Source organism: Gobio gobio (genome assembly GCF_949357685.1).
Source record: "Gobio gobio genome assembly, chromosome: 12".
NCBI classification, from domain to species: domain Eukaryota; kingdom Metazoa; phylum Chordata; class Actinopteri; order Cypriniformes; family Gobionidae; genus Gobio; species Gobio gobio.
The window spans coordinates 41,424,600-41,445,369 of record NC_137105.1 but is presented as its reverse complement, the minus strand read 5'-3'; the positions used below and the strand labels follow the sequence as shown (position 1 = coordinate 41,445,369).

General features: G+C 38.0%; 1 protein-coding gene across 2 annotated transcripts in view; it reads left to right on the top strand.

Annotated features, from left to right (window-relative positions):
• The window catches only part of cdc42bpb (CDC42 binding protein kinase beta (DMPK-like)), a 110,274-nt gene that overhangs the window by 28,023 nt on the left and 61,481 nt on the right, over window positions 1–20,770 (top strand). For both annotated transcript variants that reach the window (XM_079831367.1, XM_079831366.1), the window contains exon 2: window positions 10,079–10,170. In XM_079831367.1, coding sequence (XP_079687493.1) covers window positions 10,079–10,170 — 92 coding nt within the window. The remainder of the gene's footprint in view (window positions 1–10,078; window positions 10,171–20,770) is intronic.

The following is a 20,770-nucleotide window of genomic DNA, read 5'->3' as shown; positions in this document are numbered from 1 at the left end:
AATATTGCGATTGCGGTGCGATTTTCGATTTTTGCGTTCGATACTTTTAAGTGCATAAAACCTAAAATTATGAATAAAATATGTTGTTACTTTTACGGCACAGAGGGTTAAATAAACTACATACATAGTGATTGAGGTAATGAGATTGTTTGATGCTTCGTGATTATTAAATACCTGAACCTAAATACCAAAGAAAAAGACGAAAAATGGAAATTAACTTAACCACTTGGTCATTTATTTTGTTTTTAAATTTAACAATCTTAAACACTGAAAAATAGAAAATGAATTCTTATTAGATTTAGATTTACAATTAGAAAAAAAAATTATTCTGTAGTCCACTGCAATTTACTGAACATGAAACTGTTATATTGCAGACATTTTAAAATAAATGACAATGACAATTAAAAACAACACCTTATCCAGCCTTCTGCAAGATAAGAAAGTGCAAAATCAGAAACTGTGTCAGAGTGCTACATTAAAGGTTTTTTACTATAAAACACCAACATTTTTAAGATGCTGGTATAGATTGGTAGTGTTTCCTCTGGATCTGGCCACGGCACGTCGACATATTTTACATTTAGCACTCTTTTGCTCCACGTCGTTCTTCGCGAATCCAAAATAAGTCCAAACAGCTGAACCACCCTTCTTGTTAACCAAGTGCTCCGCTTCCTCTCCCGTCACCGAAGAAGTGCCTTCGGCCATTTCTGCGCAGTTACAAGTAGGGTTGTGCCGATGGATGGCTGACCGACATCACGATGGAGCGCAACCATCGTGATGCCACGCCCCCGTTGCGAGTCTGTTGTGAGTGCCGACACACACAAATCCTCTTCTAGTATTAGTTAAACTAAAAACTTAGCAGGGATTGCTCTGTAAATTAAATTGAGAATGTAACTAATGCATATATGCAATTTTAAATACTGTAGTCTATGCCAGATATATATATATATATATATATATATATATATATATATATATATAGCCTACATTTTGAAATCATTTGAGGCTGAAACATCCATAATGCCTGTTTATTTAAGCACTTCCGTCAGTGAAACAACACAGCCTATAAAACATTTAAACGATTTTCAGTAAATAATGGTAACCTCAAGAATATAAGAGAATTAAATATTAGTTAGAAAAATATTTGATTCATACTATTTCCCCGCAAAGATGCGTCATATAGGCCTACCGCTCTGCGTTTTGAGAGGAATGGGACACAAGCTGGATAGACACTTTTTCGAATATCTTCATCTTCATATGTTCTACTGATGTTGCAAAGCAACACTTGTTGTAAAAGGTCTGAAGAGCGGATTTTATCTTCCACGGGGTCAAGACATTTAGGCATATCTTTATCTTTGATTATTCACTGCCAGAGAAAACGAAACTAAAATCACCGGCGCGCGCGCGTGTGTGTGTGTGTGTGTGTGTGTGAAATGCGCTATTCAAATAAACCAAACTTGACGCGCCTTACCAAGTTTAATAACAAACTGTGTTAAATAAAATTTGAAGTAATAAGGTATTCGTCCTACAGTGTTTTTTATACTTTACCACAGTAAAGGATGTGAATAGTTATAATAGACTTAATTATAAGCAAACGAAAGGAAGAAACGTTTTATAATCCCCTGTTAACATGGGTGCGACGCGAGTGAAGATTTGGGAAAAGAAACTAGATGTCCATGTCCATTGGGATAAAATTCACGGAAAGTCGAGTGATCCAGATCCAGATCGCAAAACAGAATGAAAAAGTGCTCTCTGACCATTATATCCTTTCTAGGCTAAGCTTTGTGCTTCACTCCTGTGGTAATATTCACGTCAAACAGCATTCACATACAAAACACTGGGTTAGTAAAATAACGAAGTAATTTTTTAAAAAGTAGAAAATAGAATTTATGTAAAGAGTTATATTAAAATAAAAAGAGCTCAACTCTTAAGTGGAAGGAACCTATTTTCCCCCTCACGTGCAAACTAGCGGATGAATCATTATTTGGGTTAGTAAAAATAACGAAATTATAGTTTTAAGAGAATAGTAGCTATTTATGTAAAGATAGTATATTATCTACCTATTTACCTATTATCTACCTAACGTTACCCTAGTTACAAGCTTTTTCTATTGGCACAATTCGAGGTAACTTACACGACACGTTGTGTGTTAGCTGCTTTGCTGCTGACAGAAAGCCGCCTGCCACGCCCGGTGCATCGCATCATACAACCTTGTTTCCATTGCCATTTCTAATTGGCCAGCAAGCCACGAACGCGAGATTCGACCATTTTGATTGGCTAATAGGTTTGTCACTCAAATGTCAGAGGCGGGGAAAAAACCTCCGACTCCTGAGGTTAGGTTATTGCGGGAGTTAAAACCTCAATATCGATGCGATAAAGGTTAATCGTGCAGCCCTAATATATATATAAAAAGAATAATCTTACTGGTCTCAAATTTTGCATTTATTATATATATATTACCCTGGCAAGTGGCACAACTATTAAAAAGGCTTTATTTAATAATGAAATGATATAATTCAGTTAAATTATAACTCGTTTTATGGCATGATAAAATAATATTGGCCTACTTGTATTATACCTACTATGTTAAGTCTACTTTAAGTACGGCAACCATTATTGAACTATTGGTTATTAGAAATGTTTAATTCTAAGGGAATAAGCAACATATCTGGTAAAATGAAGAGGAAATAGACCTTTTCAGGACAGATTGCAATTTGTTTTCATACAGAAGTACAAATATCTTTCATTACATCTAAGAACACAATTTATTTCAGGCAACAAGCTCTTGATTCTTCCGTTCTCTCCCTCTTATCCTGCTACACATAGTTGCATAATAACATTTTTCATGACTGCACTAGCCATTGGCTGGATTGTAAACATTTTTTCGTCCCCTGATCGGAGTGTGGCCCCTCTAGCTCTGTGTTGTGACCTGGTGGGCGTATCAGAACAGTGCGGGTTGTGTTATCCCGGAGGAAAGCTTCCTGCTCCCTATGCCTCACTCTAAACAATAGTCTTCTCATCTCCTCAGCTGCGAAAAATCATTTCGATGAATGACTCGGTTAGTTTTGAATGTAAAACTAATATTGTCCTGTTGGTCATCTGTTCCGGCTGTTTTGGAATCATACACTCGTATGCTTACAGAGAGAGGCGTGCTGTTGGGAAAATTTCCATCCAGAGCGCCACAGTCATTCAAACCGCTGTTTGTTTGGAATCGAGTGGCTTTCTGTTTCTGCGGTACGCCAACATAGAGCGGCCTGCTTCCTCTGATCGACGCAATAAATCAACCCAGCTGTACATGAAGATCAATGTCCTTGGTGCTTCAAACATCTTTTTTTTTAATGCGAAACATTCCTATTATTTGCGTGAAGGGAAAATGTGATTTATAATGACATGAAAGCCTCCTTTACAAATTGGAGTGACATTAAAGAAAATGGTTTCATAAGGTTCCATTGGATGACTTTAGTTAATCAATTAAAGGTAGGGTAGGCAATTTTGGAGAGGCTAGCAATAGCAAGCTAGCTTTGAAAGCATGAAATCCCAACCTCCCTTCATATTTTTATGAACCTCCCATCTGAATTTAAACACACATGTTTAAGTGAATTTAAACACAAAAGGCAACGTGTGGTGTTCAGGTGTCACCTGCGCTCGCGTGCGATCAACACCCGGGTGACGACGGTGTAAATGACTGGGTCATGTTCGAGCATACGGCACTTGCACTTATTTTTTATTGCACTTTTGTCCACGATTTTTGTATTAAAAAATGTAAATTGTATTATTATTATTTTTTATTTTTTTAACAAGAACCATTACATCCCTAGAATGCACACAGCGGAGTCTGCAAAGTGTCACAAAAAGAGAGTTGGCTTTAAATGACCTCTTATTTCAAAGCACACATTACAATAATAATGAACATAAACAACTTACAGAGCTCTAGTTGTACCACCCGACTGCCACGGATTCATTTTGCCGTTGATAGTGTTGACATAGAAATGCATAAATCCGAGTCTCTATGTTGACAGGCAGATAGGACATAGTCTCTGGACCCAAAAATATTCAGTCCGAATGCAATGATACAATGTAGACTATGTATCCAGATATATGTATTTGTTTTAATATTTATTGATTGCGATCTGGATGTAAGGAGAGTTTCAACCACTATTTAGAGAAACAAATTGCTTACCCTACCTTTAACAATGAGCAATACATTTGTTATAGTATTTATACATCTCGGTTTATGTTCATTAATAACAATGCAAAAATGGTTTATTGTTAGTTTATAGTAACCCAGGTCCATTAAATATTAAGATACAACTTTTCTGATTTTAATGTATGGATAATGTAATGTATTAATAAATGTATGAATGCTTAAAAAGCATTTTTAAATGATGTAGTTATCTAATGTTAACACGGAACCTTATTGTAAACTGTTACCAAACTTGACATATAATAGGGAAGAATATTTTTATTTGGCTTTAGTTTAGCTGTGACCCCATCATCATTGTTAAATATTTAATTGTGTCATATTGATTGGAGATGCTCCGCTCTGACACACATGGGATAAAGCAGTCTATTTTAAACTCATAAAGCTGGAGATTTTATATGTCAGGTCAAGCGTGTCCTCCATGCAGACATCGTAAGATGCGTGTGAAGATATTAATAAGAAGAGCAGTTACAGTGAGTGATGTTACAGTGTCTGTAGCGTTGAGACAGGTTTACTAGAGGATGATGGTTCAATGCTTCATCCAGCACAGTTTAGTCTTTGTACACAGGGCTCCGGTGTCACGTCTAATGGAGCGTGCATGCTAACCGCACAACTCTTCTGGATGCAGGAAGTGATGCAGCGTGACAGCCAGAACCATTTAAACAATAACTCTTAGGCTACCTTCACACTGCGAGCCTTAGTGCTCAAATCCGATTTATTGCTCAGATATTTTTTGTGTATAGCTGTTCACATTGTTGTTTTAAATGTGGCCAATATCATATTCCAATGTGAATAGATCATGGTCCTGAACTGACCCGCATGCGCCAAAGAATGATAAAAAGATGTCGTACGGAAGTAAACACGGATGACATTAAAAGAAGCGATTATGCATTTATTTATATTGTGATGTGCCGTGAAAGCCAGCTGATTTTTGCGCAGGTAATATGAAAAAGAACAAAAACTAGGATGCGAAGAAAGAGAGCAGAGTTTTTAAACATTTGATACGAGCCCTCCTGTTTTGCTGGTATATAGAGCTGTCACTGTAATACGAGTTCTGACACATCACTGTCTTTTTACTGACTATCTTTCGCAACTGTAAAATCTGACACAAGTGCAGAATTGTGATGAATGTTGATCCAGAGTGGCACAAGTCGCATGAATTCCGATATGACTGTTCAGACTGCGGTCGCATTGCATCTAACCTGTATCTGATTTAGGGTGCGTTTACACTTGTCATGTTTGGTTCGATTAAAACGAACCCTGGTGCGATTGCTCAGTTAGTGCGGTTCATTTGAACATATGTGAACGCTGCCATACGAACCCTGGTGCGCAGCAAACAAGTGGACCGAGACCGCTAAAAAGATGGGTCTCGGTCCGCTTCCAAACGAACTCTGGTGCGGTTCGATTGACATATGAACGCAACACGGACCAAAGACATGTAAACGAACCAAAAACAGGACGTGCTGTCACAAGATGCCACTACAAGTCAGCTGATTTGACGACGCGGAAAGATCAGTGTATCCAAAATGTGTAGAGGGCAAACGTGGAGCAACGAGGAGGTAAAGTGCCTCATCAATATATGCAGATCTTCGTTTCTGCATACAACGGAGGAAATCCTGCTGCTGTTTTGAATGTTTTGAACATTTTGAACATTTTATGAGCTCTTCGGGAGTTCTCAGCTGGTAAAAATAAAACCATATGTACACGCATAAAATGATCGCGTTTAATTCAGCACACAGCATTGTTTTGAATGTTCGGTAAGCAAGCTCTGTCGCAAAATATACGTCATAAAAGCCGACCAATCAGGTTGTGACCGTATCCCTATGCCTTTGGTTCGGTAACTTTAGGTTCGCTGTTAAAAATGCCAGTGTGAACGCTAAGCGGACCAGGACTATATGTTTTGTTTTTGTTTTTTGGTCTGGACCAAACAAACCGAAATTATAGACGATTTAATCGGACGCACACGCGTTGCCACGGTTACACGCCTGGCCTGATGTTAACTTCCGGTCTGTGTTTGTTTATCGGTCTGGCAAGGGGATAGTATGGCGCACTACTCAGTAGAAACAAATTTTTGACGTACTATTCTTGGATAACATGATATAAATATTAACGATCAAGCAGAGAGAATATGACACCAGCGCAAAAACAGTGTGTGCGACTCACCAAAAAGCCTTAAATGCTTCGTAAATACCCAGTTATACGAGAGCAGCGTCTAATGTAATTTAGACTGTATGTCTAATGTAATTTACTTGTTATTTATTTTGCTTGTTATCAGAAATAATCTAGAGGTAACTTATTCTGGCTGCGTTTACACTTGGCATTAACATGCGATCACCGTGATCATCAGTCAATCAGGACACAGCGAGTTTACATTTGTTCACATCAAGTGGTCGCCATCTGGATAAATGATCGGATTTATGTTTCCTCATGGCATTCCGAACCTGTAAGACCTTCGTTCATCTTCGGAACACAGCTTAAGATATTTCTTCTTCTCTACGGACTTACGGGTTGGGGTCGACATGAGGGTGAGTAATTCATGTAATTCATGTTTTGGGTGAACTAACCCTTTAAGGGGGGCGTTTCCCCCACTCTATATTGCAGACAGAAATGGGAGATTATTTATAATAAACCTACTGAAACAATAAAATCATGTCAATTAAGATAATGTTGCCCAATTAAAATGAAAGATGATAGCGCATAAGAAAGATAACTCAGCCTCTGTTATTGAATCTCTGCAAACGTCTACCGGAAGTTAAGTTTGGGCCACAAAAGCGCGCATGCGCAGCAACGTTTGTTTATGTTGTTGCCGTTGAAACCGTCTATATACCATTTGTAATCAGTATGATTTTTTAAAAATGTGTTTGAAAGAAGTTTTTTATGCTCACACAGGCTGCATTTAATTTTTTTTTAAATAGTACAAATTATATTGGGAAATAATATTATTAAAATAACGGTTTTCTATTTTAATCAGTTAAATTGTTTAAAAAAAAAAAATCTGGATTCTTTGATGAATAGTTCAAAAGAAAAGTATTTATGTTAAATGGAATTCTTGTGTAACATTATAAATGTCTTTACTTTCAATTTCTATAAATGTAATCCATCCTCGCTGAATAAAAGTGTACTTTTTTTTCCTTCCAAAACCGTCTTAGTGACTGTGTTGGTGTGTGTGTGCATTTATACGACCAGCCTGTGCTTCCAGTTTAACACACACAATGCTTTTTCTTCAAATTGTTAGTTTCACTTTTGCCTTCATGTTTCTTTTGGCCGCCGGAACTTTTCTAGCAGCTTGTTTTCATATTTTCAGTCCTGCAGCTGGTGTTCTGATGTTGCCATAATCATTTAGGATGTGAATGATGAGAGTTTATTGTAATTGAGAATACGTGGACCTGGAGACTTAGAGAAATGCCTCATTATATTTGGGGACTGGGAGGATTATCAGATTACATGTGTGAAAAACAAAGCATACAATTTTGAATATGAAAAGCTGTTTTTGTCCTCCATGGAGCGCTTTTAAAAGTTTAGTGTATGCTAGTGTACAGTTTTTTGTACCAATTAACATTTATTTGTAATGATTCATTTCTGCTCTGGACTTCATCGCAGCTTTCATTGGCCAGGGACCGCTCAAGAGGACATCTGACCGACAAAGCAACCAATCACAGTTCGTTTTATTCTGCGTCATGTTTAGGGGCGTTTAAATATAAAGTCGATGTCCCTACGATAACAGACCTCCGTGCATTTAATAAATTGTTTACTGCAACAATGGCGCCGCAACACTTCTGAAAATCCATTGTTTAGTTGATCCTGGTAAGCTCTCATTGTCACAGTTGTAAACACGACAGCTTTCTTCTTCGATGAGGGGGTTTGGTATTACAGTGGCTTTGTTTCCAGGCGGACCATTAAAAAAAACGTGACACAAATGTTGCTCCTCCTCCACTACCTCGTATTCATGTCATTTTCACTGTGTGCTGTATAAAATGTAGTGTTACCTTGGCTTTATTTGAGAAAAAAATGCTTCTCATTGTGCACAAATTACCCGATTGAGTGCCCTATTGGTTAGTGTTTACTTTCTTTTTATTCATTTTTTTTTTTTTACTAAATAGTAAAATATATAATTGAAAAAAATTCTATATCAGTCGACTGCTATTCAGATTAGTGATCAACAAATAGCATAAGGAACTGGACTGTGTATGAGGCATGCGATTCACAAGCGGAGTAGTTATACACCCTAATTCTCAGAAGACGACAACTTGCATCACATGTTCCACGTATGGCTCACAGAGTCCCGTCTAAGGCGGAGAATAGGTTTACAGGAAGAACCACTTTGTGTCGTCAGTGTGTTGACACATACAGTGGATCACCACCAGTTCATAAGTCAACATTATAAACTTCTGTTGTCAATAGTGCTGTTAATACTAGTAGCTTCCTAAATGAGTGATAATGTCTGACTTGGTTTTTTTTTTATTCTGTTGTTGCTGTCTTGAGAGGGACAAACCAGTGAGCTGGCCTCGTGCATGCTGGCTATAAAGCTGTCAATAGATGCTGGGCCACTTCGAGGGATCTTCTCATTAAAAGCAGATGATGTTCTTTCCATGCAGCTCCGAGCTTGCGGTTCGGTCTGAACGGCTAAGGCACAGGCCTGGCGTGTGTTTAGAGTTTAGAGCCCTTCTGAGTGATAAATGCCTTTTGTAACTACATGAGACTCGGCGTTTGTCCACATATGGCGAGGCGTTCGGGCTGGTTTAGCGGTGTCTTGGGTGCTCGCCAGGCCCCCAGCAGTGCCTCGTAAAGCAGGAGGGATGACAGTTGGACAACATGAAATATATCGCACACTGTTTAGGTTGTTTCTTTAATCACTTTACTGCTACGTTTGATGGCAATCACCAACATACTCACACATGGATACTTTTGAGATCATGATGTTATTAGGGTAATATTGGTACCATATCACTTTTTTTCTATTTAGCTTTGTTTTATTTATGTATTAAATGTATTATGTATTACTTTATTTAGTATTAATGTATGTACATTTATTTTTAATTTGTGCATGCATTTAATTTTTTTTTAAATACATTTTTAAAATGTATGTATTTTTAATTGTGCATGCTCATTTCCATTTGCTAAATACACTTATAATTTAATAAAATAATATACATTCATCATACTATACATTATAATTCTTTACTACTTAAAATCAGTTTTAAGTAGTAAATAGTGGCCATAACAGAATAATTGACCTATCGGTAAGCCCCTCCGCTCGCACGCAGATGAGCCAATGGCAGTCGAGTATCAGTTGCACAGGGACCGGAACTCGGACATCTTTAGGTTTCATCGCCATAGAGAAACATTTGGAAAATCCGAAGCTCTCGTTAACAAAAATGGTAAAACGATGTGTCTGGGGTACTGTAACACTGATTCCAGGTATCCTGAGATGATTTTCTGGTTGTCATACTCTCATTAAGTTACGGTTAAAGTTAGTGAGTCCCTGCTGTCAACTGTTGTCATGTCATATAACGTTAATAGTGGAGGTCAAAAACACACAAACGAAGGTCTACATTTGTCTGTCTCTCCATATTAAGATGGTGAAATGTAAATTAAATGAATCTACATTCTGTATCCAAAAACAACTTGGGGTAAGGTTTTCACACTGACAGCTGTCAGCAACTCAGTTTGTTTGTCCAAGTTAGCAACAGTAACTAAGGGGGCGTGGCTTTTTTGACCAATAGGTCAATTGTCTTATCTGTATCTGCCAGCGTTTTAATATTGGTGCATCCATATCAAGGGCTCAAGTTTTGGCTACTTAGCATGACTGTGTCAGCGTCTTTCTCCATTGACAACCATTTCAAAGGAGAGCTAACTAATGATATCTGTCTCTCTTTGCAGTGAAGCCGTTCACAACCACTGTGAAAGAGATGCGCCTTCATAGAGACGACTTTGAGATGCTCAAAGTGATCGGCAGGGGAGCCTTTGGAGAGGTAAGGAATTCAGTGAAACCTTGCTGCCTTTTTGGCTTGTTTAAAAGTGCAGGGAAATCACCTCTGAATCACTGCAGCCTTTGCCATATTGTGTGGTTTGTTTTCGGTATTTCTAAGCTTTGTTTTCATGACCCATTTTGTGTGTCCAACGAAAACCCCAAACTATCAGAGAAGTATTCATATCCCCCTCAAGCATCTTATCAGCAGCCACAAACCAAACCCCTTCCTCTCATCTGAGTTTCCCTTCTCTCCCTGCCAATTCCCCTGGGATCTCGGCCTGGCGTTGGGCTGCTATTCTTGGGCCAGCCAGGGGAATGTGCTACTCGTTCCTGCACTAAAACGTTTGGACTATTCACTACAAGCACAGTGCACTTTTCTTTACCAATCTGTCTTCCATCACTGTTTCTCACCTATATTTTCCTTTTTCTCATCCTCCTGTTCACCACTAATGAATTAGATTGAAGTTTGGGAAACGAACTGAACACCCTTTGTTTTCAACTGAATAAGTTGAGTTCTTGAGGTATTCATTTCTTTCACTGGGGAATTGATTTTTAATGACATCTTTAAAGGCTGATTTATACTGTCTTATTGTAGCTGTGGGCTACACGTTGAATTTCATTTCTACTTCTGTGTCGTCTTGCAGAGGGAGCATTATAACTGGTTCTGGCAGACCAATCACAGCGCTTGCAGTCCATGTAGAATTGACGCGTCGTTACATTTTTGGAGAGGTGCACGTCCGGCTACGCCGTAGGCTACACATGCTACACACAGCCTACGTCTAGCTACGGCTTGCACTCGACACAGAAGTATAAATTGGGCTTAAATCTTCAAATCATTAGTTTTGTTTCTCTGTTGTTTATAATTGGATTGTCATTTGCAATTCATCAAGGGATTGTAGTCCTTAAAGCTGTTAACTACATAAGTCTTTTTTGTCTGATTTGCTAATACTTTTTGCTTCAAAGAAAGTAAATAAAAATATGTGTCTGTTAGTTCGACTTCAAAAAAAGGGACTGGTACGATTTCAGCAAACTGAAAATTCACAGTTAAAGGGTTAGTTCACCCAAAAAAAGAAAATTCTGTCATTAATTACTCACCCTTATGTTGTTCCAAACCTGTAAAACCTTTGTTCATCTTATGAACACTAATTAAGATATTTTTGATATAATCCGAGTAGGGCTGCAACAACGAATCGCTAAAAATCGAGTTGGCAACGAATTTCATTATCGATTCGTTGTGTCGTGCGACTATTATGCCCGCCAATAAGACGCGGATATGTTTGAGTATAAAGAAAGCACGGTTGAGCGCAAAGCAGAGTGGAAGCGGGCGAGCCGAGCTGTACCCGTCGTACCACGCAGCGGAAAAGCAGGCCGATCGTACCAGTCGAAAAGCGCCATCGGAAAAGTGTGTTAATTGCAGCAAAAGCGACGCGACATGGCATGGGAGCACCACGGTGGTGATTTAGCACCTAAAACGAAAACATCTTGGAGTCCTTGATGAGGAGGAAGGGAGTTCGACAGCAGGGTAACGTTAATGCTGCCTTCACGTGCTCTCGGAATTATCGTAAATGCGAGTTTCCTAGGTAAACATTGCACATGAACGCCCTCACATTTTGAAACTTGAATGCAATGCGCTCGTAATCATGACTTCAGAAGTCGGAATCATCATATTTCCGATGGCACGTGAAGGCAGCATTAGTCACTACAAAATCCCACTTTTGTTTCGTTTTGGAAGTGAGGAGCGTGACGTCCCTCCAGTAGCTCTTCTGGTGCTTGTTTACTCGTTATCCAGCTTGACAAGTTAGCGTTAGCTTGTTAATAACAGTAGTAAAGCAGGGGTGGTATAGTTTGCAAGACTAAAGACACGTTTTTATTCACTTGCCTTTTTTGGCCCATTCATTTTTCAATCTGTTGCTATGTTAATTTCGTTGACAAATAATTTGTCAGTATTTTAATCAGCAACATTTTTCACAGACAAAAACGAGACAAGTTGTTATAAAGAATGCAAATCATTCATTGAAAATAAGACATTGTGTTCTTCTTTAGGAGGAGTAGTTTTATTTAATTGTTATATAATATTTTTTAATATGTCACAGCAGTTAAATCTGTGTCTGGATTTAATATCATTCATATTAATAGGTTAATACAGTAGATGTTTTCTCCAGGAGTATATAATGGGTTTGGACATTTTAGAGAAATTCTTAATGCATTACAATTGAACTAAACCCATTAAATTTGTATTTGAGTGTGTGCGTCTGAGTGTAGTGTAGAGAACAAGTTCTAACATTTTGTTAGAAAAAAAAAGATTTATAGATTTATTGTAGCAACCTGTGCATGTTCTGAAGATTTTTTGCACTCTGAATTTGCACTGTCAGTTCTTTTCTTGAATAAAGGATTGGAAATTAATGTTTTTTAAATATCCGATTAATCAAAGAAAGAATCGACAGATTAATCGATTATTAAAATAATCGTTAGTTGCAGCCCTAAATCCGAGATGTTTCTGAACCAGCCATAGGCAGCAACGTAATTGCAAATTTTTGCAAGGCCCAGAAAATCGTAAATACATTGTTTAAATAGTTCTTGTGACACCAGTGGTTCAACCTTTATGTTATGAAGTTATGACTATACTTTTGTGCGCAAAAACAAAAAAATAACAAGGATTTCTTCTCGTCTATGTCAGTCTCAAACAGCGCAACGCTTCCGGGTTCTACATCAGAACGCTGGCTCATTATTGGCCAGCTCCTGTGTCAGCATCACACACATGCGTCGTGGTGCTCATTTTAACAGCGTCGGCCAATAGTGAGCCGGCGTTCTGATGTAGAACCTGGAAGCGCTGCACTGTTTACTACAGTAACAGCGTAGGAGATTTAAACAGACGAGAAGAAATGTTGAATAAAGTCGCACAAAAAGTATTTTCTTCACTTCGTAATATTAAGGTTGAACCACTGGAGTCACATGGACTATTTTAATGGTGTTTTTACTACCTTTCTGGGCCTTGAAAGTTGCGTTGACATTGTTGCCTATGGCTTGTTCAGAAACGTATTTGTCTTCTCGTGATGAACAAAGATGGGTTTGGAACGACATGCGGGTGAGAAATTAATGACAGAATGTTCATTTTTAGGAATGAACATTTTTGTGAAATATGAACAATCATGTGGTAATAGATTATCAGATAATTAGGAGGGAAACATTGCTGTCACCTTTCTGCTGCGTCATTACACCTCCCTCGTAAATGAATGTTCTGTCTTTGACTCATTTCCTTGGGAAAATGCATCCAATTCAGTATTTCTGCTTTTTTTTTTCAGATGAACGGAAGTTAACTCCGTTTAAACAAAAGAATATAGGATTTCTCATTGGCTGATTTTGAAGCTGAATAAGACTGGAAGAGATCTGTCCATCTATAGTTCTCCTCCTTACCGTAGATTCTTGTCAGGAATGCCAGTGGTGGCACAGGAAGCAGGGCAGGACGGTGCAGCTGTCAGGAAAGGCTCAGGAAACCAGAACCGTCTCTAAGGAGTGACTTTTGTAAAAATAGTGTTTCACTCCTCGTATTTTGTGCAGTTCATTGTCCCCTCTTCAGCCACAGAGACCTCAATAACCCTTCCTTCTCAGTCCTTGGGCTTTTTTTGGTCACGTGGATCTAATGATGACTCAGATCTTTGGGGGTTTTTGCAGTCTCTCTGTTATCATCAAGCCAGGCTATTGTTGCCTGTGCTGCAGCTTGTGTCAGTTTCAGAGCGTTCAGGCTCATGTGTGAACATGGTGCTGCTGTTTTGTTCCCTTTCCCAGCCGTTTCCTGTGGCTCTAACGTTACAGGATGTACTTCCAGATAAATCCCTTGCATTTCCTGTTTATGATTGATGGTGTAGTCCCAGCTGAAGGCCTGGAATTTAGGACCGCCTGAAAGAATAGTTCTGTCAAATAATATACAAATTGACACTTTTTCTACCTAATGTCATTGCAAGCTTTTAATCTTTTTTTTTGCATAAGCACGGTATCAAAAGAGTCCATATGACACTTGTGCAATATTCCAAGTTTTACTGAAGTCATAAAATAATTATTGATATTATAGTAAACAATTTATCCATGCGTATTTTTCTTTTGCGTTTTACTTAGTGATGCACCGATCACGATTTTACATGGCCGATTACGATACCGATTTTTTTCAAGAAAACTGGCCGATTCCGATACCGAATATTTTTATTTTTTATTTTTTAAACACAATAAAAGAACTAAAGTATACATGAACAAGATGTTTATTTGGTATTTAACAGGCTAAATTGGCTTTTGGCTAGTGAAAACAAGTTTGCAATCTGAAATGAACGGGAAATTGAATTGGAAATTAAAAGGCTGAAAAGTGAAATTAAAGGCAACAACTGCATATTCTGCAATCCAAACAAAGATGTTACTTAAATCAGCATTTGTTTTTAAATTCAGTGTAAAGAAAAAAAGTATTTACCAGTGAAATTAAATAAAACCAAAGTATATAATTGTTCCAAAATGTTAAATCAAATAATGTTTAGTGCAACGAAGAAAACTACTTTTATCTAACTGCTTTTTAAATCAAATTAAGTCAATGTAATTTTAAGGTAAAATTAAAATGATCCTATAGGCTACAGAACTGATAGTATTTCATTTCAAAAGTGCATGCATGTTCTTCTTTAGGCTACAAAAAGAAGTATTTCGGCTTTGTCACAAGTTAGTCTGTTTCGTTTTCATCCGATCCAACACGTGAGAAGCTGAGCTGAACAAACGCTCACTATCTATGCTTGTGCAGTGCGGAGAGGTAAGCTTGAGCAACTTCAGCTCGCGCAGGAAAGCGGCACTTCATTCCCTTCAGCGTATCTCGTCTCTTCCCTCAGTTCTCCACTTTCCGTTTGTAACACACAAGTGACATGTTCGCGAATTATTGCGATATAGGCGTATGTGCACGCGGGCGCACTTCCGGAAAAATCGGAAGTTTTACATCCCTAGTTTTACTTCAAATTAATGCTTTTAAATCTAATTTTTGTTGGGATGTACCAATGTTAAGATTTTGGCCCAAAATTTTCAGGATAACCAATTAATGGGTTAACACGACTTGTTAAAATGAAAAATACGAAATTATTGACTGATATCAATAAATAATTAGCAAGACAAGGTTAAATTGGTGGAAGTGAATGAGATTTGAGAATGTATGACTTTAGGAAACTTTGAATAAAATCATATAAACTTTTTTTTGGAGTTTGACAGTGTCCATCTCGGAAAAAAAGCAAGTCATCAGTGTTTGTAACTACATAATTTTTTGGACTGAACTAACTCTAGCTTTTTGTGGTAGAGTCTAGTGGTTGACATACTTAAATGACACTCCTTTTAGCCTCACCTCAGACTTACTCTGAATAATTATTCTGTTGACTAGAACAAGAAAGAAAATATTGAACAGGGAGGGGAATCAAGGAGAACTAGATTGAAGCAGACATTTTTTTACGTAACGTCACTGTGAGTCACTACAGGGCAAACAAAACAATCCGGGCTCTACGTGTTGAGGATGAGCGCTGATCTCTTTATCTGTGTATTGAGTGAATCACTCATGTAATGAATGATTAGGTCAAAGTACATGCAGACCCTGTCCTTCATATTGATTTTGTGAAGTTGGCGGCTTCTGTTCTCTGAAGGTACACTGACATAATTAAGATTGTTTGCCAACTACAAGCTGGAGACGGATTCGCAGACCTACATGCTGGTCCTAGTGCAGAGTCCTGGCAGAAGTCCAGTGTTTTATTATTGCACGGTTCCTGTTTTCCCCAAAGCATCTTGAATAGCATTATGTTTTGGTGATGACTTGTCCAATATCAAATCAGGTTTAGAACCAAAAGAGGGCTGTAATTGTATCTCAAAGAGCCTAGTGATGATAATTTTGATCCATTTAAAGATATGAAACTGTTTCTCAGCTGCCACAAGGCTCAATACTAAGGGCCAATCCCATTTCTACCCCTTCCCTTTCCCCTACCCCTTCGTTTTGTGCATTCACGTGAAGGGGTAAGGGTGTTTTGGTTCTCTTTTGGCTGGAGTGGTAGGGGTCAAACTAAGATTTTTTCGGACGGAGGGGTATGAGAAATTTCCCTGCATACACCGACGTGCTGCTAAGAATGCGTGTAGTGATGTTGCCACTCGGGTTTGGTCACTTATGTATTGCCTGGCTGCCAGTTTCTCCGTAGCTTGCTAAACGTGCTATTTGAGTGATGTGAACACAAATTAATAATACAGTTCAAAGAAATATCTGGTCATCCTTTATAACGCAGTCGCTATTTACTAGGGGTGTAATGGTACACAAAACTGACGGTTCGGTACGTACCTCTGTTTTGAAATCACGGTTCGGTGCGGGTTCGGTACAGCAGTTATACTAAATTAAACAGTGGTTTACAGAAAAAATTGTGTCTGTCCTTAAATGAATTTAAATTATAACTAAAAGTTTATTGAAGATATTGCTGTAAACTATATAGGGAGCCCTTAATTGCACATTAATATTAAAGGTTAACAACAGAGCCCAAACTATTAGCCTACATTCAGTTGCTATTTATTTTTAGGTATAATAATCAACACTCAAATAACAGTATGCAAACATGTAAACTTCACATAAGGCAGTTTTTGCAATAACTTTTTTCTCCAATTTGTTGTTGAAATATCATTTATACCCAGTGTCTGTCATTTTCATGACGTTATTTAAACATACATGAAATAATCAAGGCATCACTAACAGGTTAAGTAGAATATAATGAATATATAGGCTAATATAATGAATATATAGGCTAAAATAGTGTATATATTTAGTGAAAGAGTTTCTCTAATGAATAAAATTGTGGAATCTGAAATGACTTCTGAGGTAAATGAGATGCTACATGACATTTAGTTAACAAGCAGTTATTGACGTCTTTCCGCTGTTGAAACACTGATTGAGCGATTACACCACATATGATACGTGACAGTAAGTTGTAATGTATCCTCAACATACCTTCAGATGTTCATTTATGTTTATTCTTTAGGAAGAGATGATCGATCGTGTTCACGCACGCGTCGCGTGGCCGCTTGAACTGACGCGCCTATACAGTGTTCAGTCACGGCACATTAAAGAGTCGCAACTGCATTTATTGTTTGAATTTCGTAATAAAATGGACTGAATACTTAATATGTTCCTGTGGGAACTCGGATTGAAGTGTGTTCTGCTCTGAAAACAAGCCTACTGTTAAAGATTGCATTCTGAAACCGTTCTGTACACGTGTGCACAGAACCGAAAGCTCTGTACCAAAACGGTTCGGTACGAATACGTGTACTGTTACACTCCTATTATTTACACATATCGTCTGTAAACTCTTGCGTTATCAAGGCAACATCTGACTCGTTTGTATTACATAGCACCGTTATCGCAGCACCACAGTAGAAAACAAAATCATATCCATACCAGCCGGCTTGGGTCAGAACAGAATGGAACGTTTAATAAACAAAGAGAGAACGGTTTGTCCCGATGGAAAAGCGGTTCCACCAGTCTTTTATGTTCTGTATCATTCTGTATCATCTTAGGAAACTTGAAGGCTCATACATTTTCGAACTTAAAACGAGCGCCATTTTCTTAACTCCAAATACAGTGCAAAACAACGTTGAGAGTGAGTAATCTGTTAAACATGCTCACGTCTGACTTCTTTTAGAAATGCACTTCATTGCTGTTCATACTGTTTAAATGTTAAAGGATACTAATAAAAAAAAAAAAAACAGGGTATGATGAAGTGTAAAGCCCAATTTATACTTCAGTGTCGAGTGTACACCATAGTTACGTCGTAGGCTGTGTGTTGCACGCGTAGCCTACGACGTACCCTGACGTGCACCTCTCCAAAAATGTAACAACGTGTCAATTCTACGCAGACCTCAAGCGCTGTGATTGGTCTGCCAGAACCCCTCCCTTAGGGATACACATGCTCCCTCTGCATGTGTAACTGCATGTCAACGCGGACAAGGACGCAGAAGTATAAAAGAAAATCGATTTACGATGGCGTAGAGGGTATGGCGCAGGTCCGATGCAGAAATATAAATCAGCCTTAATGGTGTAGTAGTGGTGTCCCATTTCTTAGGGGAATATTTTCACCCCTACACCTTTCCACTCTGTTTAAAGGGGCACGGGAAGGGGTATGAAATAGAATTAGGATTGGGCCTAAGGATGGTCCAATGACCTGGGACTGTTCACAGGACTCGCTTGTCCTAATGGGTCAGCATTCATCATTTATATTCTTGTTTCAGTGATGTTGTATTAATTTAACATAAACCATTTATTTATTTATTCACTTACTTACTGACAATTATTTTGTACATTTTACAGATATAGACTTTCTCAAAGTAAAGTTATCTGACATACACTGTAAAAAATGGCAGCTGTGTTTGCCAAAACTATAAAATACTGTAAAAAAAAATATAGTAGCAACATTTTAGGTTTTACAGATTTAACTTAAATTTACAGTAACATGGATTTCATTAACTCAATGTTAATACCAACCTATTGAAGTACTAATGCCTGTTTTGTACCTTTTGTAATACACTGACAACCACCAAAAACAGGTGGTGATGAGTCACATGAATAAAAAAAGCTCATTACAAGCAGCTTTTATAAGAATACTAATATACAAAAGGTGCACAGTGTCATTCACACAAACTCAAAACACCATCATGGTAATGCAATAAATATTAATTTAACGTCATTTGATGTAACATAAAGCCAGAATGTACACAACTGATAAGAAGAAACTAAGAAACCACCGTTATTTCAACGAAAATGCATAAAATGTGGAGTGTCATGCAGGGAATTCTGGGAATGTCACTTTTTTTTTTACTGTAAATTATACAGTGACTTGTTTTTCACGTCCAAAAACTGTATGTTTAACAGTATTTTACTGTAAAATTGCATTAAATGTAAGGTTGGATCTATTAGTTATTCACCATATAGAGTAAGAAAACTTATTGTTAAACAATTAACATGCTTTTACAGTAGTATTTTTTGCATTAAAGTCCCATTTAGTTTTTTTTTCTTTTCTTCTCTCTTTTCATGATGATCTACAAAAATAGATTATGACCGTCTTGGAAGTCTCCGGTAGAATGGGCAGGAAATTGTAAAAGCAATTTAGTTTTTTTTAAATGAATGTAATCTTTATTATTTTTATTATTATTTTATTATTATTTAGCTAATGATAGTCAAATAAAAATAAAATTACAGGTAAGAAGCAAAACTACAGAGAATAAAAAAACAAATAGGGGGAAATGTAAAAATCAAGTAAAAAGCTGAACTACTGATCCAATTGGACCAGTATCACAGATTTGTTGAGCCCTGCGTCACACTCTAAGTTGTGCAATAAAACTCAAAGCCAGTTTTGAATTTTACATTGCATATTGAGAATGATGCAACCCCTTCCATGTCCTCGGGTTTGCACAGTTGCTTAGCACCAGTATAGATCTTTACATCAGAATCACTCCATCTACTCTCACCTTTGACCTTGTGGCTTACGTACATTATCTCTTATTTGGACACAAGTGTGTCTGTGACAATCGCATTGCAGCGTCCACTTTGGTCACCCGCTCTTTCTCCTTCTCCATGCACCTCCCTTGAATTTTCAATCAGGTCAAGCTGACTGCCTTTGTGGAAGTGTGTGTCTAAAAAAGGAGAGAGGGAAAGAGGACAGGAGACACCGTGGGAGGAGGAATTGGGGGTTTCTGAGCACTCAGGGTTCAGTTTGTTTTTGTAATGAGGTCAGTTATCTTCGGTTAGGAGCCTTGTAGATAAGAAGCATGTGTGTGATTTAAGACCGTTTGAGTTTGACGTCAAAGTGTACTTTTCAAATACTTTGATACATGCACAAACACACTCTAGAGAACATCAAAGGAGGTCGAAAAACCAAAAACAGCAGCAGGGCTCCTAATTTGCCCTTACTATGCAAAGTTACAGTTTGTACTGCGTTCTTTGCTGAAGCAGCACATTGTGCTGTGGGCAGGTATGCGAGTGTGAGTCCACGTGAGGGGAACACTGTTCCTCCACTAAGGGTAAACACACATCATGTGATGTGTCCCGAGCAGCGAGGCAAAGTACAGGGAAGTTCATGACTCCACTTAACATTAGCCGACTGGGCGGTCACAAATAGCTAGTGGACAGAAGATATCAGAATAACAAAGGTCACGCATACATAAGTCATGGGGCAAACACTTGGATCACACAGAGATATTTATAATATACTTTTATGAATGGCTCCTGTTCGGTTCAAAGGCTTATATCACACAAAAATGAAAATGTACTTATCCTCAAACTCGTATAACTTTTGATCCACATGGCTCCGGGGGGGGTTAATAAAGGCCTTCTGAAGTAAAGCGATGCGTTTGTGTACGAAAAATATACATATTTAAAATGTTATATAGTAAAATATCTAGCTTCCGCCAGAACGCCTTCCTATTCCCTCTTTTTGTTAAGTGTTACCATTTCATATAAATCCAAACAGTCATGCTTAAAGACGGCCATCTTTAAATATCTACACACACTGCATTCACGCGATCAACAGACTGTGTGTCTAACGTTACTCAATGCTCATCATTGCCGC